Source organism: Dendrobates tinctorius, unplaced genomic scaffold (genome assembly GCF_039654945.1).
Source record: "Dendrobates tinctorius isolate UK_male_01 unplaced genomic scaffold, ASM3965494v1 ptg000261l, whole genome shotgun sequence".
Lineage (NCBI taxonomy): Eukaryota > Metazoa > Chordata > Amphibia > Anura > Dendrobatidae > Dendrobates > Dendrobates tinctorius.
In genome coordinates, this window is record NW_027361928.1 from 886,171 (window position 1) to 914,053 (window position 27,883).

The window sequence follows — 27,883 nt, forward strand, 5'->3', positions numbered from 1 at the left end:
TCTGGCTTTTAGCTTATATTACCCTGGTATACCCCGTGTCTTGATGCTGCAGGGATGCCTCATGGACGGGGCGTTTGGCTCTAGCTTTTAGCTGATATTACCCTGGTATACCCCGTGTCTTGTTGCTGCAGTGATGCCTCATGGACGGGGCGTTTGGCTCTGGCTTCCAGCTGATATTACCCTGGTATACCCCGTGTCTTGATGCTGCAGGGATGCCTCATGGACGGGGCGTTTGGCTCTGGCTTCCAGCTGATATTACCCTGGTATACCCCGTGTCTTGATGCTGCAGTGATGCCTCATGGACGGGTCATTTGGCTCTGGCTTCCAGCTCATATTACCCTGGTATACCCCGTGTCTTGATGCTGCAGTGATGCCTCATGGACGGGGCGTTTGGCTCTGGCTTTTTGCTGATATTACCCTGGTATACCCCGTGTCTTGATGCTGCAGTGATGCCTCATGGACGGGGCGTTTGGCTCTGGCTTTTAGCTGATATTACCCTGGTATACCCCGTGTCTTGATGCTCCTGCAGTGTATGTCTCAGTGCAGAGTTTCTGTTTTGATCTTTGTGTATATATTTTGGCTGTCACACGTATCGGATTATTATACCTTAGCCCCATGGTGACTTTATCTTTCACCTCGGGGGCGGTCTGCACTGTCAGTGTGGCGCCCCCAGGAGTATGGTCGCCACAGTGGCATTGCCTTCCTCCTAGGGAGAGTGATGTCATGCCTGGAAGCAATGAAGGGTCTCTCTGGCTGTTAACCATAACATGCAACACAGTTCCTCTCCGGGTCAGCGGAGGGAGCTCTGAACCAATACTAAGGGGAAGAGCTTCTCTCTGGGGGCCAGGAGGAGAAATTAGGTAGTTAGTGCGAGGAGGGCGTGGTGTGCAGACGTGGAGAAGTGCTGGGGAGACTGAGGAAAGGGGAGAGCTCAGTCACAGTGATAGCTCATGATCTGGAGCCTGGTCTCCAAGGGTGTATGGATGCTAACGGTCCTGCACCAGAAACCAGAGGAATAGGAAGTTGTAAATGCTCTATTCCCACATAATCCTCGGAGGCACAACAGCGACGGGTGAGCCAAGAGAGGTAGAAAGCTACGGCTGTCTGCCATGCGAGTGGAGTGTGGATAACATCAGAAAGGAGGAACTCCAGTGTAACTCAGTACTGGGAGTACTTCATAGAAAGCGCTAGTAAGGAGACTGCACAACCCATCTGCCAGAGTGATTCCTGATTTGCTTCCAGGATAACCTGCTCCTGTGCCATCTGTACTCAGGACCCTGGACTGCAATTGCCAAGTGAAGGTAAAGAAACTGCAACCTATTGTGTCCTTGGCTTCTTGCTGCAACCTCCCTGGCACTGCTACATCTCCGTGCCTGACACTGCACCTTCCTTCCCAACACCCATCTACACTGCCCTGGGACAACAGCCCTGCCTGTGGAGGGTTATAACATCTTGGCTGCACCCCACCATCTGTCCCAGAGGATCTGTCTGCAGCGTCGGCTTACATCTTCATTGCCGAACACCACAGTTGGCGTCACGAATCATCTATTCATAAACTTTATTCCATCACTTCACTCCCTTACACGGACGCCCAGGGCCACGGACCGGGTCACCGCTACTGTGACACTTCCCTGTGATATACCGGCCTGGTACCGAGTACCTCACTGCCCTGGCGGCAGGGCCGGTTTTAGGTAAAGTGGGGCCCTAGGCAAAAGTTTAAAATGGGGCCCCAAATGCTAACATATTGCACATCACACAGAAGCATTTTGTATTTACGTGCGCTGTGTTCAGGCCGCTAAACGAGTGTGATCGACAATATTGAAGTCGTTCCACACTTGTTTCCTGGCCTCTTTACACCAACGGAGAAAGAATGATTGGAACAGAACAATCACTAATGGATCAATTTGTCCCCATACAGTATCATGTCATCAGCAGCACCTCTACAGTTTACACCTGTGATGTGCTGCTGAGAACAATGATTTTTGTTCCAGCATCAACAATCCAATCACTCGGTGCTTGTTTAGTACAATACACCCCATAGCCCTCCATATAGTATAATACACTCCCCATAGTCCTTCATATAGTATACATTCCCTATAGTCCTCCATATAGTATAATACACTCCTTATAGTCCCACATATAGCATAATACACTCCCCAGTCCTCCATATAGTATAATACACTCCCTATAGTCCCCCATATAGTATAATACACTCACTATAGTCCTCAGTCCTCCATATATTAAAATACACTTATCAGTCCTCTATAGTATTATACACTTCCCATATTCCTCCATATAGTATAATACACTCCTCATAGCCCTCCATATATTAAAATACACTCAGTCCTCCATATAGTATAATACACTCCTCGTAGTGTTCCATATAATATAATGCACCACCATAGTCATCCATGTATTACAATTCACTTCCCATAGTATAATGCACCCCATAGTTCTTCATATAGTATATTGTATTCCCTATAGTTCTCAATACAGTATAATGCAGCCACCCCACAGAGCATAATGCAGCCACCCCACAGAATATAATGTAGCTCCCTCAGTGTATAATGCAGCCCCGCCATGCAATATAATGTAACCCCCATAGAATATAATGCAGCCCCCATCAAAGTATAATGCAGCCCCTCTATAGAATATATGGTAGCCCCCTCAGAGTATAATGCAGCCCCTCCATATAATATAATGCACCCCCTTATATAGTATTATGTAGCCCATCCACAGAATACAATGTAGCCCTCCTCATATAGTATAATGCAGCCCCCCATAGAATATAATGTAGCCCCCTCATAGAGTATAATGAAGCCCCCATACAATATAATCTAGCCCCCCTATAGAAATAATGCAACCCCCATAGAATACAATGTAGCCCCCTCATAGGGTATGATGCATTTACCCCTCATAAAATATAATAAATATAATACAACCCCCATAGAATATAATGTAGCCCCCCATAGAATATAATACAGCCAACCTCCCCATAGTATATAATGTAGCCCCATGAATGAGTATGATACAATCCTCCCTCATATAATATAATACAGCCCCTCATAGAATATAATGTAGCCCCATGAATGAGTATGATACAATCCTCCCTCATAGAATATAATACAGCCCCCCCCATAGAATATACTGTAGCCCCTCCATAGAATATAATACAGCCCACCTCCCCATAGTGTATAATGTAGCCCCATGAATGAGTATGATACAATCCTCCCTCATAGAATATAATACAGCCCACCTCCCCATAGTATATAATGTAGCCCCATGAATGAGTATGATACAATCCTCCCTCATAGAATATAATACAGCCCACCTCCCCATAGTATATAATGTAGCCCCATGAATGAGTATGATACAATCCTCCCTCATAGAATATAATACAGCCAACCTCCCCATAGTATATAATGTAGCCCCATGAATGAGTATGATACAATCCTCCCTCATAGAATATAATACAGCCCCTCATAGAATATAATGTAGCCCCATGAATGAGTATGATACAATCCTCCCTCATAGAATATAATACAGCCCCTCATAGAATATAATGTAGCCCCATGAATGAGTATGATACAATCCTCCCTCATAGAATATAATACAGCCCCCCCATAGAATATACTGTAGCCCCTCCATAGAATATAATACAGCCCACCTCCCCATAGTATATAATGTAGCCCCATGAATGAGTATGATACAATCCTCCCTCATAGAATATAATACAGCCCCTCATAGAATATAATGTAGCCCCATGAATGAGTATGATACAATCCTCCCTCATAGAATATAATACAGCCCCCCCATAGAATATACTGTAGCCCCTCCATAGAATATAATACAGCCCACCTCCCCATAGTATATAATGTAGCCCCATGAATGAGTATGATACAATCCTCCCTCATAGAATATAATACAGCCCCTCATAGTATATAATGTAGCCCCATGAATGAGTATGATACAATCCTCCCTCATAGAATATAATACAGCCCCTCATAGAATATAATGTAGCCCCATGAATGAGTATGATACAATCCTCCCTCATAGAATATAATACAGCCCCCCCATAGAATATACTGTAGCCCCTCCATAGAATATAATACAGCCCACCTCCCCATAGTATATAATGTAGCCCCATGAATGAGTATGATACAATCCTCCCTCATAGAATATAATACAGCCCCTCATAGAATATAATGTAGCCCCATGAATGAGTATGATACAATCCTCCCTCATAGAATATAATACAGCCCCCCCATAGAATATACTGTAGCCCCTCCATAGAATATAATACAGCCCACCTCCCCATAGTATATAATGTAGCCCCATGAATGAGTATGATGCAATCCTCCCTCATAGATTATAATACAGCCCCCCATAGAATATAATGTAGCCCCATGAATGAGTATGATACAATCCTCCCTCATAGAATATAATACAGCCCCCCCATAGAATATACTGTAGCCCCTCCATAGAATATAATACAGCCCACCTCCCCATAGAATATAATGTAGCCCCATGAATGAGTATGATACAATCCTCCCTCATAGAATATAATACAGCCCCCCCATAGAATATACTGTAGCCCCTCCATAGAATATAATACAGCCCACCTCCCCATAGTATATAATGTAGCCCCATGAATGAGTATGATGCAATCCTCCCTCATAGATTATAATACAGCCCCCCATAGAATATAATGTAGCCCCATGAATGAGTATGATACAATCCTCCCTCATAGAATATAATACAGCCCCCCCATAGAATATACTGTAGCCCCTCCATAGAATATAATACAGCCCACCTCCCCATAGAATATAATGTAGCCCCATGAATGAGTACGATACAATCCTCCCTCATAGAATATAATACAGCCCCCCCATAGAATATACTGTAGCCCCTCCATAGAATATAATACAGCCCACCTCCCCATAGTATATAATGTAGCCCCATGAATGAGTATGATGCAATCCTCCCTCATAGATTATAATACAGCCCCCCATAGAATATAATGTAGCCCCCCCCAAGAATGGGCCCACAGTCCACTACTCACTGATATATTTAAAAAAAAATAAAAATGAAATCCTCACCTCTCCTCCTCTTGCCCGCGCTGCTTCCGGCTCGGCTCCGGTCTCAGTGGCTGCAGTCTGCCCAGCACACAGTGGGTGCACGATGAAGTGACGTCATCGCGCACATGCAGTGTCAGAGGCAGAAGGGAATAATGGGAGAGGGAGCATCAGCTGACGCTCTCTCCTCCATCATTGCTTTGAACTGTACTTCTGCAGGTGACACATTATGATATATTTTATATAATGAATATTAGAGGGTGATGGAGTGGGCCGGGATATTACAGGGGCTGGATGTGTCCTGTTACTTGGGGCCACCAGCGGCCGCGTCGTCCTGCAGCAGTACAGCATCATTATGCCATGCATGGTGGCAGCAGCGGGGGCTGGACACGCTCTGTGGTGCCCGGTCCTGCCGCCCCCATCCGCATTAACCCCTTGTGCACCCTGCTGATCATGTACAGCCGCAAGTTTGAAAAAAATACAAAATGCTCAGATCTAAAATCACTTGTTAAAAAAAAAAAAACTTCAGGAAAAATTAACGCAGACTTGGGGACTGCACATTCGTAACAACAAACATCGGCTTCATTCTTCATCTCTCGGCCACAAAGAAGAATAAAGCAAAGAATAAAACAAAGAAACAGAAAACAAATCTGCTGTTTATTCAGCCTGAATGACCAGAGATGGCTGAGACGGATCTTGAGGAGCAGCTGGTGACAGAGAGCAGCCTGCACCCAGAGGAGCCACTGCTGCACAGAAGGCAGAAGAGCGCAGCATGTGAATTATCCCACACTTCTCATTACCTCCCGGGGAAACACAGAGTTACTAATGAACAGCCCAGTAATGCAGGAGGCTGATACCAGAGAGTAGCAGCCCACACCATGGACCGGCAGAGACCTACTCCCCCCCAGGTGAGGACTACTCCCCCAAGCAGTGGCGCTCGCTCCTCACCTGCTCCAGTCTCTTCATTCAATCCACACTATACTTCCGGGAGTGACGTGTCCAGTGCATGCCGGGAGATGTAGTCCAGACACACCCCCTCCTCATTCACCCCTGCACTTCTGGAGAAAAGTCACCATACTCTCAATTGAATCCGGGGGGGGGGGGGGGGAGTCGGCACTGGCGGCCGGCGGGCCCCCTGACTCATGAGAGCCCCATAGCGGCTGCGTGATATGCCACTGTTAGCGGCATGCCACTGGCTGGGGGGCCCCTGGGGGAGCGGGGGCCCTAGGCAGCTGCCTGGTCTGCCTGGTGCTAACGCCGGCCCTGCCTGGCGGGCGATCCACCAGCCTAAATGTAGCATATGGGCATTTGTTGGTTTGAACACGCGGAATCAGCCTGTGATCATCACTGGACCGTGTTTAGGCCTGCCCATAGTTAGATTTATTTGGACTGGCCTGCAAATGACGCAGCTACCTAGAAGAGTCACATTCTCCTTATTATGAAGTCTCAGCCAGATAGTGAGCATTCATTATGACCTATGGAGAATTTTGGCAGCCGCTGAGTAACCATCATATTATCAGGTTCATAGTCAATAAGCACTTGAGCACTTTATGGGTGTTGGTGAGGGATCTCCTTCAGGGTCAGGCAGGTTCAGTCTACGCCAATTCGTTTCCCCATAGGGTGTCACCTCCGCTGCCAGGTAGGGGTACGGAGTATCAGCTTTCTGCTCCCTAATTATTTTTCCTTTTACTTAATGTAATATCTGTAGAACTCAAAGAGAATTGCTTCAGGACCCGCTAGGGCAAACCATTAAAAGATCAGTTTATTATAAATGTAAGTAAAACAATACATAAACAGCAGATACAACACCACAGGTACAGAAAAACAGGTGGGTAACCCCGAAAATGAAGAAGTGACTAGTCCTGGTAAAAAACCTAATATACAAGGAAATGTTGCTGTAGAAGTATACACAGGGATGAAAGCAACAAGTGCGGCCATTAGTAACTGAGGTCCAGTATAAACAGCATAGCAATAATTATAATAAAAACCTCCAATTCCTGATAGTAACATAAATCATACGGCATTAAGCTCTGTAATGTGACAACACGGTTATATAGACATGGTATATCAGAGGTGTAGGATAAGGCACTACAATCAAATGCCCATAATCAAGTATCAGAGACTAGAGGTATAGTTACCTTAGGACAATAGACCCACCACACCCGACGCGCGTTTCGCTTGGAAACGCTTCGTCCCTGTATATGAGATTTTTACCAGGACTAGTCAATTCATTTTTAAATATAATTACTCCCAGCCGCAGCCAGGCAAAAAGCTTATAAAACCCGTTCCGTCACTGCCAGCTTTACCCAACAAGCCCAGAACACACTTCGCTGCCACCAGCACCAATTCTTAATTAATAACGGGTCTGGAGCAAACCCAATTTAGTAGCGTAATTCACTTCAGAGGTCGTGCAGATACGTTATAGAGCAAGGAGAAACAAAACTAGTAATTTTATATATTTTGCTCCAAAAAGGTAGGCAGTGTTTACAAAAGGTATAAAAGATATTACAAAGGGAGACAATTGAAAATATGTACAAGACAGTTACAAAATAACAGGGATTAAAAGAAGAAGAAGCACTTACAATTGCTTAAGTCATTTCAGGCAGCCCATGCGGTCAGGGGAGGGGTGATACATCACAGTGCATCACAGAACCTCGCTGGAATTGGGTTTCCTAGGCAAAAGACTGCTGCAGTATGAGCTTACAATCTCTTATACCCCCTGGTCGTGATATCACTGAAGGGGCTGAGTTATGGAAGCCCTCCTGTCAGGAATTACCAGGGAGGATATATTCGAATATCCCACTGCTGCCACCAATTGTCACGTACCCGCTTCTCAGCACGTGACTTGGGGTTGCGCCTGCATAGGTTAATCTGTCTCCTCTCAGTCCAGCATTCACCCTCTGTCCTATGCTGCAGTGGGAGCATAAATCACACCCTGACACAGACCACACACCCCGCTCATACACGCTGCCACCACTCCCCGAACACACAGGCGATGAGTCCCGGAAGTACTACAGTACTACTACTGGCTGCCAATCACCAGGAGCGCACACTCTAAGGATATGGATTCTTTACAGCAACAAGGCTCAGACTTGTTAAAGTTTTAAGCTTTAATATAAAAGGTGCAGTGCTTACAATAAAAAGATATAAGAATATGGAAATAAAAAGTGACATACAAATATGCAAAAACAGCGATAAGATAAAAGGGAGAAAACTTACAGGAATATTGAACATTACAGTCTAATTCTCTGTCCCCGAGGGAGGGGGGAATATGAAATGGAGCACAACAGCTAGGCTGCCCCTCACTGTGAACCCTTTTCTTTGTGTGTCGGCCTAATTTATAGATGTGACTTGGGAATGCAATTTCCAGACCAGCCTCTCATGTTAATATTCTAATTGCTGGTCTGTGACTGGACCATGGCTATTTTACCAATGAATACATTATTTTTCCTCTGAAACTCTTTGTGTAACCTTTCTCATAGATACAGTGTCATTCTCCAATTGGCATCTCTTCTTCAAAGACACTAGGAGGTGTGAAATGTTACCACTGTGTAGTTCTCAGTGAAGTCCCCTGGTGAGAGTGGAGACAGGAGACTGCCTTCTCAGGATAACATGAGGTCATGACCTGTGTGGAGAGCTGCAGTGTAAGAACAGATGTTAATTACTGCTGGTCATACAATCTTACATATACATATTTCACTACATCCCAAAATTCCCAGAAACTCCCTAACCAGCTTTTCAGAGACCAGCTGTGGCCACTTTTGGATAGCCTCCACATAGTCTATTTGGGGCTTTATCTCACCCCTTCCAATGCTGTAGCCCAAGTACTTTGCCTCTTCTTTCCCAAGGGCGCACTTCTTTGGGTTTTTGGTAAACCTGCCTTCCTCAGTGTGTTGAGTACTGCCTGGACCTTCCGCTGGTGACTTCCCAATCCGTGCTTAAGATCATGATGTTGTCCAAGTGACGGCGTACTTCTTGTGTGGGACTAGTATCCGTGCCATAGCCCTGTGGAAGATAGCTGGGGCTCCTTGTAGTCCGAACGGCATCTGGGTGTATTGAAAGCAGCCGTCAGGTGTAGAGAAGGCCATCTTATCCTTGGCACTTGGAGACAGGAGAATTTGCCAGTACCCTTTCGTTAGGTCCAGGGTGACGCCCGCAGAAGAAGCCAGCGCCAAAACGCGTGTCGGGGTGAGGAGACGCCACCACCAATCTCTCAGGTGAATTGGGCTCCTTATTTCCTTTATGCCTTAGATACAGTGAGGGTCATATATACCTCCACACGGTTGTGAATGTGGCATTCATGCTATCGGGCTATATGGAACCGCCGTCACCATGGAGCTGGCGATACAGAGTTCCATACACCTTTCTTGCGGGGTATTGTTCTACGGCTATCCTTTTATCTGCACAGTGCACTTTGTGTTAGATGGACAGCCATGACATGTGATTGGTCTTTTGTACTTTGCTCGCATGCACTGATGGTCATCATGTACGCGTCCTTCCACGCGGCTGAGATGGCAGCGCTTTACTACAGGTCTTGCCATGTGCGGTATTACTTGGTATCTTGCGGTAGAAATTAGATGGAAATCATTCCAATAGCGCTGGGCGCCTTATCCTGGAGGGCGTCATCCACTATAGTACGCTTCTTGCCCGGCCATTGTTTCAGGACAGCCCCACGCTCCGCGCGTATATGTGATCTCTTCTCCTTTTCTGCAGTTGTCACTTGGCCTATTACTGGCGTTTGGGGATAGGACTACTTGTCGGATGGATTGTGGTTTGGTGGCCTCTCCCTTACTCTGCTTTATGCTTCTTTGTGTGTTTGATCTTGCCTTTACCTTGGATTTACTTGCACCAGGGTTTTAGAGGTTTTATACTGAAAGCAGCCGCCTTCTGCTTGGCCCTTGGAGACAGGGGAATTTGCCAGTACCCTTCGTTATGTCCAGGGTGGTGATGTCCCTGGCTGACCCCAGCCTCTCAAGAAGCTCCCTGACCCGGGACATCAGATTCGCCTCTTTCAGCTTCCTATAAGACTGAGTTCACACGTGGCTTTTTTTTGCGTTTCCGCGGCAGTTTTAACCGCGCGATTTTGCCACGAAAAATAAGCATCCCATGCAATCCTATGGGATTCCGCAATGCTGTGGTTTTTACTGCGGCGGAATCGCTTCGCGGTAAAAAACGCAGCATGCTCATTAATTTTGCGGAATCGCGGCGATCCCGCACCCATAGGAATGCATTGTTCCGCTTACTTCCCTCATGTGGCTGTGCACAACATGCGGAAAGTAAGCAGAACATTTGCGGATGGTACCCACGGTCCGGAGGAGAGGAGACTGTCCTCCGGGCTGTGGGTACCATATCCCTGTAAAAAATAATAATAAAAAATATTGCTATTCTCACCTTCCGACGTCCCGCGCAGCCTTCCCGCCTCTCTCCACGCTCCTGGTCCCAGTAATCCTTTACGAAAATGCCCGCGATGGCGTCTGTTCTCGCGGGATCGCAAAGTCTCGCGGTCATTCGTGCGACGTCATTGCGGGCATTTTCGTAAAGGATTACTGGGAGCGGAGTGTGGAGAGAGGCGGGAAGGCTGCGTGGGACGTCGGAAGGTGAGAATAACAATATTTTTTATTATTATTTTTTACATTCTATCTTTTACTACTGATGCTGCATAGGCGGCCTCACTAGTAAAAAGTTGGTCACACTTGTTAAACACTATGTTTGACGAGTGTGACCAACCTGTCAATCAGTTCAAGCGATGCTACAGATTGCCTGCAAAATGCTAGTTTTTCTGTGGGAAAATTGTGGGAATTTAAAATGCGATTTTCCCGCGGAATGGAATTCTGGAACTCTCGCAGTAATTTCCGCAAGAGTTCCGCTACGTGTGAACTTAGCCTAATAGTTACAGCAGCGCCACTCTCCATCCGGCTTCGGCACCAGGACAGTAGAGATGGAGCAGCCGCTCTTTGACTCCTCGATGACACCCAGGCCAAACATTCTCCTCCCCTCCTTGGAGATCACCTCGCGGCGAGCCTTGGGATTCCGATGTGGCCTCTGATTCCCCCTCACAGGCGGCTCGGTGAGGGTCTCGTGCTCCACCACCTGCATACAGTCCGGTAACTCCAAAAACAGGTCTCGCTCCACTGAAGCAGCTCACGGCACCGTGGTTTCTGGGCCGGCGACAGCGTCTCTGCCACTGTGACGACCTCGACCCCAGGACTGGCCGCTAGACATGGGCTTCTCCCGGCCCCTAGACATGGGCTTCTCCCGGCCCCCTGTGTCAGCAGGCTGGTGTGGGGCAGCAGGCACTTCTCCCTGGAGGACCTTCTACATCACCCAACTTCTCTACCACCTGGTGTGGCCCTCGCCGCATCTACAGGACACCACCAGCAGGGAAATCCACAGAGCGGCCGGGGCTGCCGCCTACTGACTGCGGCTTGCCTGGGGCTGCAGTTTGCCTGGGGCTGCCCACTTTGTACAGCCCCTCCTGGCCGCGGTGTGCGGGGTCACTGTCCAGTTCCGTCACCTGACCCCACTCACAGCCGGGAACCAGGGGGAAGAGGAACAACACGAGTTCTGGGACGTCTCCTCCTCCGCCGCCTCCCTGCAGAGACCCCGCAAACCTCTGCCCCCATCACCGGGACAGGGGAGAGGAGACCGAGGAGAGGAGACCGAGGAGAGGAGAGACCGAGGAGAGAGGAGAGGAGAGAGGAGAGGAGACCGAGGAGAGGAGACCGAGGAGAGGAGACCGAGGAGAGGAGAGGAGACCGAGGAGAGGAGAGGAGACCGAGGAGAGGAGAGGAGAGACCGAGGAGAGGAGAGGAGACCGAGGAGAGGAGAGGAGAGACCGAGGAGAGGAGAGGAGAGACCGAGGAGAGGAGACCGAGGAGAGGAGAGGAGAGACCGAGGAGAGGAGAGGAGAGACCGAGGAGAGGAGACCGAGGAGAGGAGAGGAGAGACCGAGGAGAGGAGACCGAGGAGAGGAGAGACCGAGGAGAGGAGACCGAGGAGAGGAGAGGAGACCGAGGAGAGGAGAGGAGACCGAGGAGAGGAGAGGAGAGACCGAGGAGAGGAGAGACCGAGGAGAGGAGAGACCGAGGAGAGGAGACCGAGGAGAGGAGAGGAGACCGAGGAGAGGAGAGACCGAGGAGAGGAGAGGAGAGACCGAGGAGAGGAGAGGAGAGACCGAGGGGAGACCGCGAGGAGAGGGCTCCGGGACAATGCGGCGCGGCCCCTGACTCCTCCTCGCACAGGTACAGTGCCTGCTGTCCCCGCGTCTCCCCCTCCTGCTGACACCTATGTCCCCTCCGAAAAAGGGAGAAGTCACAGGAGCACCCGGCTTCACACACAGTGACCTTATAATGGGGTCTGCAACTAATGGTACACTGAGCACAGAACGCTGCTGCCCACCGCCCCCGCCGCGTACTGCTGCCCACCGCCCCCGCAGCGTACTGCTGCCCACCGCCCCCGCCGCGTACTGCTGCCCACCGCCCCCGCCGCGTACTGCTGCCCACCGCCCCCGCAGCGTACTGCTGCCCACCGCCCCGCCGCGTACTGCTGCCCACCGCCCCCGCCGCGTACTGCTGCCCACCGTCCCCGCCGCGTACTGCTGCCCACCGCCCCCGCCGCGTACTGCTGCCCACCGTCCCCCACACGTACTGCTGCCCACCGCCCCCGCCGCGTACTGCTATCAACCACTGCTGCCCACCACCCCCGCTGTGTACTACTGCCCCCCGCCACCTACTGCTACCCATTGCCATCTGCTGCCTACCGCCGCCGCGTACTGCTGCCCACTGCCATCTGTTGCCCAACACCTCCGCGTACTGCTGCCCACTGACATCTGTTGCCACCACTGCGTACTCCTGTCCATTACCATCTGCTGCCCACCGCCGCCACGTATTGTTGCCCACTGCCATCTGCTGCCCACTGTCGCCACGTACTGCTGCCCACTGTCGCCACGTACTGCTGCCCACTGTCGCCGCGTACTGCTGCCCACTGTCGCCACATACTGCTGCCCACTGTCGCCACGTACTGCTGCCCACTGTCGCCGCGTTCTGCTGCCCAGTCGCCACGTACTGCTGCCCACTGTCGCCGCGTACTGCTGCCCACTGTCGCCACATACTGCTGCCCACTGTCGCCACGTACTGCTGCCCACTGTCGCCGCGTACTGCTGCCCACTGTCGCCACGTACTGCTGCCCACTGTCGCCACATACTGCTGCCCACTGTCGCCACATACTGCTGCCCACTGTCGCCGCGTACTGCTGCCCACTGTCGCCACATACTGCTGCCCACTGTCGCCACATACTGCTGCCCACTGTCGCCACATACTGCTGCCCACTGTCGCCGTGTACTGCTGCCCACTGTCGCCGCGTACTGCTGCCCGTTGCCGCCATGTACTGCTGCATGCTCTGTGCGGAATTGCTTTGGGCAGTGTCGTCGGGTCAGAGGTCAGCGTCCCGCCACGTGCTGGTGTCCACTCTGTGGTAGAACTACAAGGCCCAGCTCCATCGTGTCGTCACCTTTCACCTGTACATTGCGATATAATGAGAGAACGTTTCCCTTTATTTCCGGTCACCGTGGAGCAGAGTGGCATCGGCTGTTAATGTGTCATCAGGCCAAATATTTGAGAAGCGAGGTCTGAGGCACCAGCTCTGCGCAGGGCGGACCGTCCGCCTCCATCCTGAGCCATGCTGCCAGCACTGTCCACGCTCGTCCTGCACGCCGTCGCCTTCATCGTTGCAGGTAGAGTATTGTGCACTCCTGCTGCGCGGCCATAGTCTGCGCCGTATGTGTCCGGTGTCTGCCAGCATCGGGCAGAAGGGGTTAACCGCCGATGTATGCTGCTCAGTGATGGATCCCCATGCAGGCAGCGCCCCTTAGTGGTGGCAGATTTATTTCTATCAGTGCTCTGTGCCCCCAGCCCAGCGCAGCGCGATCAACGACTACCAGCGATCCAAGGCAACCGAGCTGCTGCACCTGTCCGACGGGAATGTCAAAGAGGAGGTCACGGGGGACGTCCATGTCTGTGCCCAGAAGTGCTCAGAGCTGCTGGACTGCAGGTGGGTGCTGCCATCTATAATGGGGGAGGTGGGGGTCCATGTGTTATTGGGTGTCTGTTATGAATGGGTCACGAGGCGGATGGCAGGAACAGGCTAAGCCACAGAAAACCGGAGAGGTTGGTAACTAGCGGATTGCAGACCCCTGATCCTATCCACACAACTAGCAGTAGCCGTGGAGTGTGCCTACGATGATCCTAGACGCCTCGTCACAGCCGGAGAGCTAACTAAGCCTAAAGCAAAAAAGGGGAAATCTAAACTGCCCCGGAGCAGACCCCAAAGGAATAGATAGCCCCCAAACATATATTGTCAGTGAGACAAGATGAAAACACAAACGCAGGTAGGAAAATAGACTGAGCAAACGATGGGACCCACACTGACTAGACAGGACAGAAAAGACACTGTCTGCAATCATGCAAAAAAACCCTGCAAAAAGTCCAACACGACTGATGCACAAAAACACTGAAGTCGCACGACTTCGCCCCCACTATATCAGCACTCTGTTATATTCTGAAAGCAGAGCAAAAAGAGACCAATCTAACAGGGGAGAAAACAAACTGGCACATGCAGTAACATATGGGCGGTGATTCAGCACAGTCCCAGCCGGAGCTAGCTGACCCGCACAAAGCAGAGATAGACAAAACCAGATCAAATGCAAAGGATTAGAAAATGAACCACTTAGCTGAACCATGCAGGATCAGGGCAGGAGACATCAGACCTCTGAATGCACAGGAAGAAAATCACCAGCAGGGATTGCAGGAAGTCTGCAGACTTAAATACTCCAATCAGTAACCCCAGATCTCCAATCGTCATCATCAGGTGGCAGACCTCTGTCAATCTGGCCAGCACCACTACCTTCAGTAACCACCAGGGGAGCAGGGGGAGCGTCGGCTCAGAAGTCTGAGCCAGGGAATTCACAACCGGGTCAATGACGTTCAAGCACACAAGATGTTAGCCCTGATCTCACTGAGCACCTGTGCCCCTAACTAGTGGAAACAGCCGAGCCAAGAAGGCACCACAGACCTCAGACAACATCCAATACCCCGGGAATATCAGGGCCAAACCCGTATATTCATAGGGACGTCGGGGCCGCAGCTGTGAAGACTACCCTATAATCCACAGCGGAGTCACTGTGTGCATACAGCATGGATCCTGTACTATACTCCAGAGCTGCACTCACTATTCTGCTGGTGCAGTCACTGTGTACATACGTTACATTACTGATCCTGAGTTACATCCTGTATAATACTCCAGAGCTGCACTCACTATTCTGCTGGTGCAGTCACTATGTACATACATTACTGATCCTGAGTTACCTCCTGTATTATACTCCAGAGCTGCACTCACTATTCTGCTGGTGCAGTCACTGGGTACATACATTACATTACTGATCCTGAGTTACATCCTGTATTATACCCCAGAGCTGCACTCACTATTCTGCTGGTGCAGTCACTGTGTACATACATTACATTACTGATTCTGAGTTACATCCTGTATTATACCCCAGAGCTGCACTCAGTATTCTGCTGGTGCAGTCACTGTGTACATACATTACTGATCCTGAGTTACATCCTGTATTATACTCCAGGGCTGCACTCATTATTCTGCTGGTGCAGTCACTGTGTACATACATTACATTACTGATCCTGAGTTACATCCTGTATTATACCCCAGAGCTGCACTCACTATTCTGCTGGTGCAGTCACTGTGTACATACATTACATTACTGATCCTGAGTTACATCCTGTATTATACCCCAGAGCTGTACTCACTATTCTGCTGGTGCAGTCACTGTGTACATACATTACATTACTGATCCTGAGTTACATCCTGTATTATACTCCAGAGCTGCACTCACTATTCTGCTGGTGCAGTCACTGTGTACATACATTACATTACTGATCCTGAGTTACCTCCTGTATTATACCCCAGAGCTGCACTCACTATTCTACTGGTGCAGTCACTGTGTACATACATTACTGATCCTGAGTTACATCCTGTATTATACCCCAGAGCTGCACTCAGTATTCTGCTGGTGCAGTCACTGTGTACATACATTACATTACTGATCGTGAGTTACATCCTGTATTATACTCCAGAGCTGCACTCATTATTCTGCTGATGGATGTTTTTAGGTCTTTTGACTATAATCTGAAGTCGCTCAGTTGTCGGCTGCTCCCGTGGACTCAGAATTCTCTCCATGTTACACTGCAGAAAAATATCAACTATGATGTGTACCAGAAGAAAGGTGAGCTCCTATCATGCTTGTCACCCTCTCTCCCGACCGTCTGGCCGCCTCCCCTTGTGGTGAAATTATCTGTTTGTAGGCGATGTATCAGCATCGGTTCTTAGGCTGCAGCTCTTCACAAAGGTCATAACCTATGTTATCCTGAGCAAGGCAGCTTTTCTGGGCTCAGACCCCAGGGTGCCTTCCTGAGAACACATATGTAGTGAAATATGTTTGTGTATATATAGATGTATGACCAGCAGTAATTAACATCTGTCCTTAGACTGCAGGTCTCACAAAGGTCATGACCTTATGTTATCCTGAGAAGGCAGTCTCCTGTCTCTCCAGGGGGCCATGCTGAGAACACACAAAGTGGAAACATTTCACACCTTCTGACTCTTTTGAAGAGAGATGTCAATTACAGCCTGACACTATCTATCTATGAGAAAGATCACACAAATACTGTTCAGAGGAAAATAATGTATTTATTGGTAAAGTAGCCATGGTCCAGTCACAGAGCAGCAATTAGAATATTAACATGAAAGAGGCTGGCCTAGAGATCCGGTCTCCGGGCTAAGCCTGTAAAGGGGGCCCTCCACATAGAGAGCTGTCCAGAGACTGAGGGACAGCCGAGCTGGTGTGATCCATTCCATATTCATCCCTCGGAGCAGAATACCAGACTGCAAAGTTTAGATATTTCTGTAAGTTTCTCACTTTTATTTTATAACTGTTTTGCATATTTGTATGTCACTTTTTATTTCCATATTCTTATATCTTTTATTGTAAGCACTGCACCTTTTCTATTATAAAACTGTAATAAGTCTGAGCCTTGTTCCTCTTAAGACTCCATATCCTTAGAGTGTGCGCTCCTGGTGATTGGCAGACAGCAGTAATATCTCCGGGACTCATCGCCCGTGTGTTCGGGGAGTGGTGGCAGCGTGTATGAGCGGGGTGCGTGGTCTGTGTCGGGGTGTGATTTATGCTCCCACTGCAGCATAGGACAGAGGGTGAATGCTGGACTGAGTGACAGGAGACAGATTAATCCTTGCAGGCGACACCCCAAGTCACGGGCTGAGAAGCGGGTACACCCCCATCTGGCCGCTCCCGACCTTCCGCCCCTCCCCCCTCCTTCCGTCCCTGTCCGTCCGGATTGGGTCCCCTGACGCTCCTCTTCCCTCAGATTATGTCCGTGACTGCATCGTGGGTGACGGGGCGTCTTATCGTGGAACGGTGTCAAAAACAAACAAAGGGAAGACCTGCCAGCATTGGAGGCTGAAGTTCCCCCATGACCATAAGTAAGTGCCCCCGTAGTGAGCGGCGCACTGATACTGGTGAGTTGTGACGTCCTCTCGTGTCTTTCCTCTCAGATATTCGCCGTCTGCTCAGAATGGCCTGGACGAGAATTACTGCCGCAACCCGGACCGCGACGCCAGCGGCCCCTGGTGCTACACCACCGACAAGAATGTCCGGCACCAGCCGTGCAGCATCAAGCAGTGCGAGGAGGGTGAGCGGCCGCAGCGCCACATTACATGAGGGCCTGCTGCAGTCCTGTGTAAATGGAGCTTACACAAGGGGTTCATGACCTGCTGCAGTCCTATGTAAATTACAGCTCTGTATGAAGATGTGTTTCTCTTCCTCCTCACGTTTAATATCTGCTGTCAGTAAAGCTAGTTGTGGCCTTGTTTTGCCATCAGGACACTGGGTTTGTTACAGTGTATCAATGCAGGTGAGAGTCATAGCAGAACAGAGCCTTCTCTACACTGACACATTGTCACAGACCCTCAGCCGGGAGGAGGTTGAAATGTGTTTTGCTCCCTGGAGGTGAAGAATGAATCTTCTCAATTACTGACAACAAGCAGAGATGTGAAATGTGTAAGAAAGAAGCAGAACCTGTGACGACACTGAGGCCGCGCCGGCCTGATGATGGCGCTCCAGTGCCCGGAGCCTTCTGCTCTGGCTGGGGGAGCTGGGGGGCTGGCATGCTCTTGGTGGGCCGGGACCGACTTTCTGCACCTCATGTCATGTTTTTGGTCTGCAGCCGTCTGCCTGAACTGTAACGGTGAGGATTACCGTGGATCGCTGGACAGGACGGAGATGGGCAGAGAGTGCCAGCGATGGGACCTGCAGAGCCCGCACGCTCACCCGTACAATCCAGAGAAGTAATTACAGAACCACGACCCCGGGGGCTGGGCTGCGGGGATCCCCCTGGGGGGGCTGGGCTGCAGGGATCCCCCTGGGGGGCTGGGTTGCGGGGACGCCGGGGGAGCTGGGCTGCGGGAACCCCCGGGGGGGTTGGGCTGCGAGGACGCCGGGGGGGCTGGGCTTAGGGGATCCCCCGGGGGGCTGGGCTGCGAGGACGCCCGGGGGGCTGGGCTGCGGGAACCCCCCGGGGGGCTGGGCTGCGGTGACGCCCGGGGGCTGGGCTTCGGGGATCCCCCGTGGGGGCTGGGCTGCGGGGACGCCCGGGGGGCTGGGCTGCGGGAACCCCCGGGGGGCTGGGCTGCGGGGACGCCCGGGGGGCTGGGCTGCGAGGACGCCGGGGGGGCTGGGCTGCGGGGATCCCCCCGGGGGGCTGGGCTGCGGTGACGCCCGGGGGCTGGGCTGCGAGGACGCCGGGGGGGCTGGGCTGCGGGGATCCCCCCGGGGGGCTGGGCTGCGGTGACGCCCGGGGGCTGGGCTGCGGGGATCCCCCGTGGGGGCTGGGCTGCGGGTACGCCCGGGGGGCTGGGCTGCGGGAACCCCCGGGGGGCTGGGCTGCGGGGACGCCCGGGGGGCTGGGCTGCGGGGACGCCGGGGGGGACTGGGCTTCGGGGATCCCCCGGGGGGCTGGGCTGCGGGGATCCCCCTGGGGGGCTGGGCTGCGGGGACTCCACTACATGGTGGAAGGGTATAGGGTAATGGACGCTGGGACGCCCTCCTTGTGCCCTACATTCCTAGTCTAATGACCGCCTGATGCCAGCAGAGGGCACCATCACCTACAACAGTGATGCGGCTGCTGGTATGTGGGTGGGGTCTAATATGTGGGTGGAGCACTGTCTGAACCTGGCCCCCTGGCATGTAGCACGGGCTCGGTCTGGCGAATGTCGGCAGCGATTTTTGCCCTCTTTCAGGGTCACTAGTTGGTGTTTGCCCCTCAATGTGGCTTTTCCTGTCGCCTCTGCAGTTGTCAATGTTGCCCCTCTTTAGGATTTATACCTCCCCGCCTCCTTGAATTTCTGCTCTGGAGCCGCAGGATAATATAATTCCTCCATTTCTGCAGATATCCTGACAAACACCTGGATGACAACTACTGCCGGAACCCGGACAGCTCGGAGCGGCCCTGGTGCTACACCACCGACCCCGGCGTCCAGCGGGAGCACTGCAGCATCACCAAGTGCAGTAAGGCCGGGAAATGAGGGCGGAGCGCCAGCAACAGGGGCAGAACACTGAGTGCAGCTCTGGAGGTTGAGACATGACGTAACAGCAGAATAGAGACTGCAGCTCTGGAGGATAAGACATGATCTAACAACAGAATAAGTGAATGCAGCTCTGGAGGATGAGACATGATGTAACAGCAGAATAGTGACTTCAGCTCTGGAGGTGACTGGAGGATAAGACATGATGTGACCGCAGAATACTGAGTGCAGCTTTGGAGGATGAGGGATGAGACATGATCTAACAGCAGAATAGTGAGTGCTGCTCTGGAGGATAAGACATGATGTAACAACAGAATAGTGACTGCAGCTCTGGAGGATGAGACATGACGTAACAGTAGAATAGTGACTGCAGCTCTGGAGGATGACATGACGTAACAGCAGAATAGAGAGTGCAGCTCTGGAGGATGAGACATGATGTAACAGCAGAATAGTGACTGCTGTTCTGGAGGATGAGACATGATGTAACAGAATAGTGAGTGCAGCTCTGGAGGATGAGACATGACGTAACAGCAGAACAGTGACTGCAGCTCTGGATGATGACATGATGTAACAGCAGAAGAGTGAGTGCAGCTCTGGAGGATGAGACATGATGTAAAAGCAGAATAGTGACCTGCTCTGGAGGATGAGACATGATGTAACAGCAGAATAGTGAGTGCAGCTCTGGAGGATGAGACATGATGTAACAGCAGAATAGTGACTGCAGCTCTGGATGATGACATGACGTAACAGCAGAATAGTGAGTGCAGCTCTGGAGGAAGAGACATGATGTAACAGCAGAATAGTGACTGCTGCTCTGGAGGATAAGACATGATTTAACAACAGAATAGTGAGTGCAGCTCTGGAGGATGAGACATGATGTAACAGCAGAATAGTGACTGCAGCTCTGGATGATGACATGACGTAACAGCAGAATAGTGAGTGCAGCTCTGGAGGATGAGACATGATGTAACAGCAGAATAGTGAGTGCAGCTCTGGAGGATGAGACGTGCTGCTCTCTGTGCTTTGTGTGGATGTGGAGCTGCTGAGTGTTTGCTGAGCTGATGGTCCGTGTCTTTGTCTCGTCCTGCTCCATCCGGTGAAGCAGAGAAGCAGCGCCAGTCCAGCGGCCCCATCGTCAGTAGCTGCTTCTCTGGTAGGGGCGAGGGATACCGCGGGAAGGCCGCGGTCACCACGTATGGGATCCCCTGCCAGAGATGGGACTCACAGACCCCACACCAGCATCGCTTCCTGCCAGACAAATACCCCTGCAAGTGAGTGACGGGGCGTCTCTGTGCCGAACTACAAGTCCCAGCTGTGCCTGGGGGGAGGAGTAGTCTGACCTGGTGTGTTTCCATGTAGGGGTCTGGAGGAGAACTACTGCCGGAATCCGGATGGCTCGGAAGCCCCCTGGTGCTTCACCACAGACCCCAAGATGAGGATGGCGTACTGCTTCCAAATTAAGCGCTGTCCGGACGAGGTTCCTGACGCGGGTGAGTGACATCACTGCGATCAGCGGCGCCGTCCTGTACCGGCCGCTGTGAGGAGGCGTCACCGGTGTCTGCGCCGCTCCCCAGAGCTCTGCTTCCTACCACTGAATGAAGTGTGTGTAACAGCAATTGGATAGGGATAAAATATAACTTTTATTTCACAAATATAAAATCTGAAAAGTGCAAGGTGCTCAAATAGATAACAAGAAAAAAAACACCTGGTCTATACAACGTCAGTCCACTAATTCTTGAGTGACAGTGTCCTTTATCATGTATTCCTCTGCCAGACTCTATATGCATGACCCTGTGTAGAATCGCTGCCTTCAAGCATTGGGTGTAGATGAACAGGCACTGCCTAGAAAAAACAATTATACCCTAATTATACCCTGATACCGACTCTTGTAGTCTGCCCAGCAACCATAATACCAACTCTTGCAGTCTGCCCAGCAACCATAATACCAACTCTTGCAGTCTGCCCAGCAACAATTATGCCAACACTTGCAGTCTGCCCAGCAACCATAATACCAACTCTAGCAGTCTGCCCAGCAACCATAATACCAACACTTGCAGTCTGCCCAGCAACCATAATACCAACTCTTGCAGTCTGCCCAGCAACCATAATACCAACTCTAGCAGTCTGCCCAGCAACCATAATACCAACACTTGCAGTCTGCCCAGCAACCATAATACCAACTCTTGCAGTCTGCCCAGCAACCATAATACCAACTCTTGCAGTCTGCCCAGCAACCATAATACCAACTCTTGCAGTCTGCCCAGCAACAATAATGCCAACACTTGCAGTCTGCCCAGCAACCATAATACCAACTCTAGCAGTCTGCCCAGCAACCATAATACCAACACTTGCAGTCTGCCCAGCAACCATAATACCAACTCTTGCAGTCTGCCCAGCAACCATAATACCAACTCTAGCAGTCTGCCCAGCAACCATAATACCAACACTTGCAGTCTGCCCAGCAACCATAATACCAACTCTAGCAGTCTGCCCAGCAACCATAATACCAACACTTGCAGTCTGCCCAGCAACCATAATACCAACTCTTGCAGTCTGCCCAGCAACCATAATACCAACTCTTGCAGTCTGCCCAGCAACCATAATACCAACTCTAGCAGTCTGCCCAGCAACCATAATACCAACACTTGCAGTCTGCCCAGCAATCATAATACCAACTCTAGCAGTCTGCCCAGCAACCATGATACCAACACTTGCAGTCTGCCCAGCAACCATGATACCAACTCTTGCAGTCTGCCCAGCAACCATAATACCAACTCTTGCAGTCTGCCCAGCAACAATAATGCCAACACTTGCAGTCTGCCCAGCAACCATAATGCCAACTCTAGCAGTCTGCCCAGCAACCATAATACCAACACTTGCAGTCTGCCCAGCAACCATAATACCAACTCTTGCAGTCTGCCCAGCAACCATAATACCAACTCTTGCAGTCTGCCCAGCAACCATAATACCAACTCTAGCAGTCTGCCCAGCAACCATAATACCAACACTTGCAGTCTGCCCAGCAACCATAATACCAACTCTTGCAGTCTGCCCAGCAACCATAATACCAACTCTTGCAGTCTGCCCAGCAACAATAATGCCAACTCTTGCTGTCTGCCCAGCAACCATAATACCAACTCTAGCAGTCTGCCCAGCAACCATAATACCAACTCTTGCAGTCTGCCCAGCAACCATAATACTGTCACGGGGGCTAAGTTCAACTAAGGCTGAAAGACCCGGGGCCCCTGTGGTGTCCCTTTACTAGGGGAAACCCTGTCTGACCCTCAACCCAGGGTTTTTGCTGAAGGTGCAAATGCCTGAGCCTCCGACCTTTCCTTATCTCCTGCTCAGCCCTGCACTTAACCCTCCACCCTCCACCCAGTGAGAAGTCACCACCAAAGCTCCCACACAAATAATGACAGACAGGGAGAACTTAAACTGCACTGCGCCGCACACACACAGGAATAAACAGTAATGTGAACAGGGCACAACTAAACACAAATATGGGAAGGAGAAAGGATAACGACGGATCATACGACACCAGATATGAATCTCTCTCTCTTAAACACCTCCACTCCAGACCGGAACCACTTGGTATGAAACACAAGCTATAATCGGCGACGCCCATAGGCCAGCATGACTATTTAAAGACCGTGGGCGTGACTAACCATCCAACCTGGTCTCCAGCAGGATTAACCCCCGAGAGCCTGAAGATCAGGCCGGCGCCACTGAGGCTATAGTGGCTGGAGGTGGAACTACCTCTGCCTGCCGGATGCTGTGGTGTGAACAGCGTCCGACATGACAGTACCCCGTCTTCTACGAGGGACCCCAGGGCCCTCAAGACTCATAGGACCCGGCTTGTCCGGATGACGACGGTGAAAAGAACTGACCAGCCGATCCGCATGTATGTCTGAGGCTGGAACCCAAGACCTCTCCTCTGGACCATACCCCCGCCAGTGCACCAAATACTGAAGAGTACGGCGTACTACTCGAGAGTCCACTACCTTGGCGACCTCGAACTCTAACTCGCCATCCACCATGACTGGAGGTGGCATCGGCGTTGTGTCCACAGAGCCTACCACCTTTTTCAATAAAGCCCTGTGAAACACGTTGTGTATCTTGTACACTGCGGGAAGTTCCAACCGATAAGCCACTGGGTTAATGATGGCAGAAATCCTAAAAGGCCCAATAAACCTTGGACCCAGTTTTAAAGAAGGGATTTTGAGTTTTATGTTCTTCGTAGCTAACCACACCCATTCACCCACACACAGGTCCGGACCTGGCACGCGTCTACTGTCAGCCACCCGTTTGTACCTGGCACTCATGCTCAACAAACGCTGTTTCACCCGCCTCCAGACTGATGACAATTGGGCTCCTAGCTGATCCTCCTCCGGGACACCCCCGGAGTCACCCTGACGTAAGGTACAAAACTGAGGATGTTGACCGTACACACAAAAGAATGGAGACTCTCCTGATGACTCTTGGCGGTGATTATTTAATGCGAATTCGGCCAGAGGAAGGAAAGTAGACCACTCCTCCTGGTTGTCGGACACAAAGCATCGTAAATACTGTTCAAGATTTTGGTTCATGCGCTCAGTTTGTCCATTAGACTGTGGATGAAACGCCGATGAATGTGACAACTTGATCCCCAACCTTGAGCAAAAAGCTTTCCAAAACCTCGCCACAAATTGCGTACCCCTATCAGATACTATGTCAGACGGTATTCCGTGGAGTCTGACCACCTCCTTCACAAATACCTGAGCCAACGTCTTAGCATTGGGCAAAGAGGACAACGCCACAAAATGCGCCATCTTTGAAAAACGGTCAACCACCACCAGGATGACCGTGTTCCCTGCCGAGGCTGGCAAGTCAGTGATAAAATCCATGGAGATTTCTGTCCATGGCCTATTGGGTACCCCCAGAGGCTGTAGCGTGCCAGCAGGACGGGTTCGGGGTGACTTAGCCCTAGCGCACGTGATGCAAGCTGCCACGTACGAGACCACGTCCTGCCGGATTTTGGGCCACCAGAAACGACGCGATACCAGCTCTAAGGTGCCCTTCACCCCTGGGTGACCAGCCAGTACCGAATCGTGGTGTTCCTTCAACACCTTAGGCCGAAGATGCAGGGGTACAAATGATTTGTTGGCGGGAAGTCCTGGTGGTACCTCCTCTTGGGCCTCGGCAATCTCCGCCTCTACCTCAGTCGTGAGAGCCGAGACCACTACCCCTTTCTGGAGGATGGGTACCGGCTCTTCCCGAGGTTCTCCCCCCGGAAAACACCTAGACAAAGCATCCGCCTTGGTGTTTTTAGCCCCGGGACGGTACGTCACAAGAAAATTGAAACGAGTAAAAAACAATGCCCAGCGAGCCTGCCTAGGAGACAGACGCTTGGCCGACTCCAGGTAGAGCAGATTCTTATGGTCGGTGATAACTGTGACCTGGTGAGCCGCCCCCTCCAAGAAGTGTCGCCATTCCTCAAAAGCCAGTTTGATGGCCAACAACTCCCTGTTGCCGATATCATAATTCCGTTCGGCCGGCGACAACTTCTTGGAGAAGTAGGCGCATGGATGCATCTCGCTCAAGGACGAGCCTTGAGACAGTACTGCCCCCACTCCCACCTCCGACGCATCAACCTCTACCACAAAAGGTTTAGACACGTCTGGTTGCACCAGAATGGGGGCTGAAGCAAAACTATTCTTCAGACGCTCAAATGCACGTATAGCCACCTCAGGCCAGTTCGCCAGATCGGCACCCTTTTTTGTCATGTCCGTGAGCGGTTTGGCGACAGTCGAAAAGTGTTTTATAAATTTCCTATAATAATTCGCAAACCCCAGGAACCGCTGGAGTGCTTTCAGACTCTCCGGCCTCTCCCATTGCAACACCGCTTGCACCTTAGCGGTGTCCATTTTAAAACCAGCTGCGGACACAATATATCCCAAAAAGGGCAACTCCTGGACAAAAAATAAACATTTTTCCAGCTTAGCATAGAGCTGGTTCTCCCGGAGCAACTGTAACACCTGCCTAACATGCTGCAAATGAGTGTCCCGATCGCTAGAATAAATGAGGATATCATCCAGGTATACAATCACAAATCTCCCCAGGACATGAGCAAAGACATCATTAATAAAATGTTGGAAAACGGCAGGCGCGGTGGTCAACCCAAACGGCATAACCAGACTCTCAAAATGACCCTCAGGAGTGTTAAACGCCGTCTTCCACTCATCCCCCTGACGGACCCTTATGAGGTTATACGCCCCCCTGAGGTCCAGCTTGGAAAACCATTTTGCCCCCGCTACCTGGTTGAACAAATCCGGGATCAACGGCATTGGGTAGGGATCACGGATAGTAATCTGGTTTAACTCTCGGAAATCCAGACACGGGCGTAACCCCCCATCTTTCTTCTTAATGAAGAAAAACCCCGCGGCTACAGGCGAGGACGAAGGCCGGATGTGACCTTTGCTCAGACTCTCCGCGATGTAGTCTTTCAGAGCTTGTCTCTCAGGACCAGAAATATTAAACATCCTGGCCTTAGGTAATTTGGCCCCGGGTTTTAGCCTAATAGCACAGTCATAGGCTCTATGTGGAGGCAGTTCTGAGCAACCCTTCTCAGAGAAAACATCCGCGAAATCCTGCAAAGCCTCCGGCAGGCTGGGCGTCACGGCGGACACACATGTGGCCAAGCAATTGTCTTGGCAGAAACCACTCCATTGTACTATGTCCTGAGTTTTCCAATCAATTACCGGGTTGTGCCTGGACAGCCATGGAAAACCCAGGACCATTTGAGCTGGGAGATTACGTAGGACCCTACATGTAACCGACTCAGAATGTAGGACCCCAATGTGGAGTTTCACCTCTGCCACAAACTCAGTAATCTCCCCTTGAGGGAGGGGAACAGCATTAATGGTCACCACCTGTATGGGGTGAGGAAGTTTTTCAATCTTAAACCCGGCGGTGTGTGCAAACTCCTCATCTATGAGATTGGTGGCGGAACCGCTATCCACAAACACTGATATAGGTAGCTCTCTGCCGGCGACAATAACCTTGGCAGGGAGCATACATTGAGATACCATCATGGAGGATATGCATACGCTCAGTTGGGTCTCCTCCATACCCTCTGAGCTTAACAGTTTTCCGCCGGTGTGACCCTCTTAGGTAGTACCGGGCAAACGTTAACATAATGACCACCTTTACCACAGTAGAAACATGCTCCGGACTTCCGGACTCCCGGAGCGCGAGGCCGAACCTGTGCCACGCCAGCAATCTGCATAGGTTCAGGGGACTCATCTACTTCAACCACACCTGCACCTCTGTTTTCCCCCAGAGGTAGCGTCTCCTGTGCCCCCTGACGAAAACGGCGATCAATACGTATCACCAAACTCATGGCAGACTCCAATGATGCCGGAGTCTCATACATCAGGAGGGCTTGTTTCACCCTCCCTGATACCCCATGAATAAACTGGCTCCGCAGTGCTGGGTCATTCCACTGTGTGTCTACAGCCCAGCGGCGAAATTCCGAACAATAGTCTTCTGCCAAGCGCTCCCCCTGGCGGAGGACGCGGATTTTAGATTCCGCTAGAGCCAGTCGGTCAGGGTCATCACTCAGTAATGACAACACCAGCCCTACTCGCTGGGCCTCATTACCTGAGGATATTGGCCGCATGCGGAAGTATAATTTGCAGGCCTCCCGAAATACGACAAATTTGCTGCGATCGCCTGAAAATCGTTCTGGCAGCGGAAACTTCGGCTCTGCACCGATACCTGCAGATGCCGTTTGCACCTTTGCTACTACCAGGCCATGCTGCTGAACTGCCCCATTCAACTCGGAGACCTGTATGGACAGCGCCGCCAACTGGCGGGTTATGGAATCTAATGGATCCATGGACTCCTGAAAAATGTGGGCCGATTATAATGTCACGGGGGCTAAGTTCAACTAAGGCTGAAAGACCCGGGGCCCCTGTGGTGTCCCTTTACTAGGGGAAACCCTGTCTGACCCTCAACCCAGGGTTTTTGCTGAAGGTGCAAATGCCTGAGCCTCCGACCTTTCCTTATCTCCTGCTCAGCCCTGCACTTAACCCTCCACCCTCCACCCAGTGAGAAGTCACCACCAAAGCTCCCACACAAATAATGACAGACAGGGAGAA

General features: G+C 51.1%; 1 protein-coding gene across 2 annotated transcripts in view; it reads left to right on the forward strand.

Annotated features, from left to right (window-relative positions):
* The first annotated feature begins 11,985 nt into the window (after window positions 1–11,985).
* The window catches only part of MST1 (macrophage stimulating 1), a 45,771-nt gene continuing 29,873 nt past the window's right edge, over window positions 11,986–27,883 (forward strand). The window contains exons 1-10 of one of the 2 annotated variants that reach the window (XM_073558886.1): window positions 11,986–12,316; window positions 13,650–13,806; window positions 13,985–14,123; window positions 16,256–16,368; window positions 17,528–17,642; window positions 17,715–17,851; window positions 18,386–18,506; window positions 19,607–19,725; window positions 20,848–21,013; window positions 21,102–21,232. In XM_073558886.1, the coding sequence (XP_073414987.1) occupies window positions 13,752–13,806; window positions 13,985–14,123; window positions 16,256–16,368; window positions 17,528–17,642; window positions 17,715–17,851; window positions 18,386–18,506; window positions 19,607–19,725; window positions 20,848–21,013; window positions 21,102–21,232 (1,096 nt within the window). In that variant the 5' untranslated portion in view covers window positions 11,986–12,316; window positions 13,650–13,751. Of the gene's footprint in view, window positions 12,317–13,649; window positions 13,807–13,984; window positions 14,124–16,255; window positions 16,369–17,527; window positions 17,643–17,714; window positions 17,852–18,385; window positions 18,507–19,606; window positions 19,726–20,844; window positions 21,014–21,101; window positions 21,233–27,883 lie in introns of both variants that reach the window. The other variant, XM_073558885.1, reaches the window with a different exon arrangement.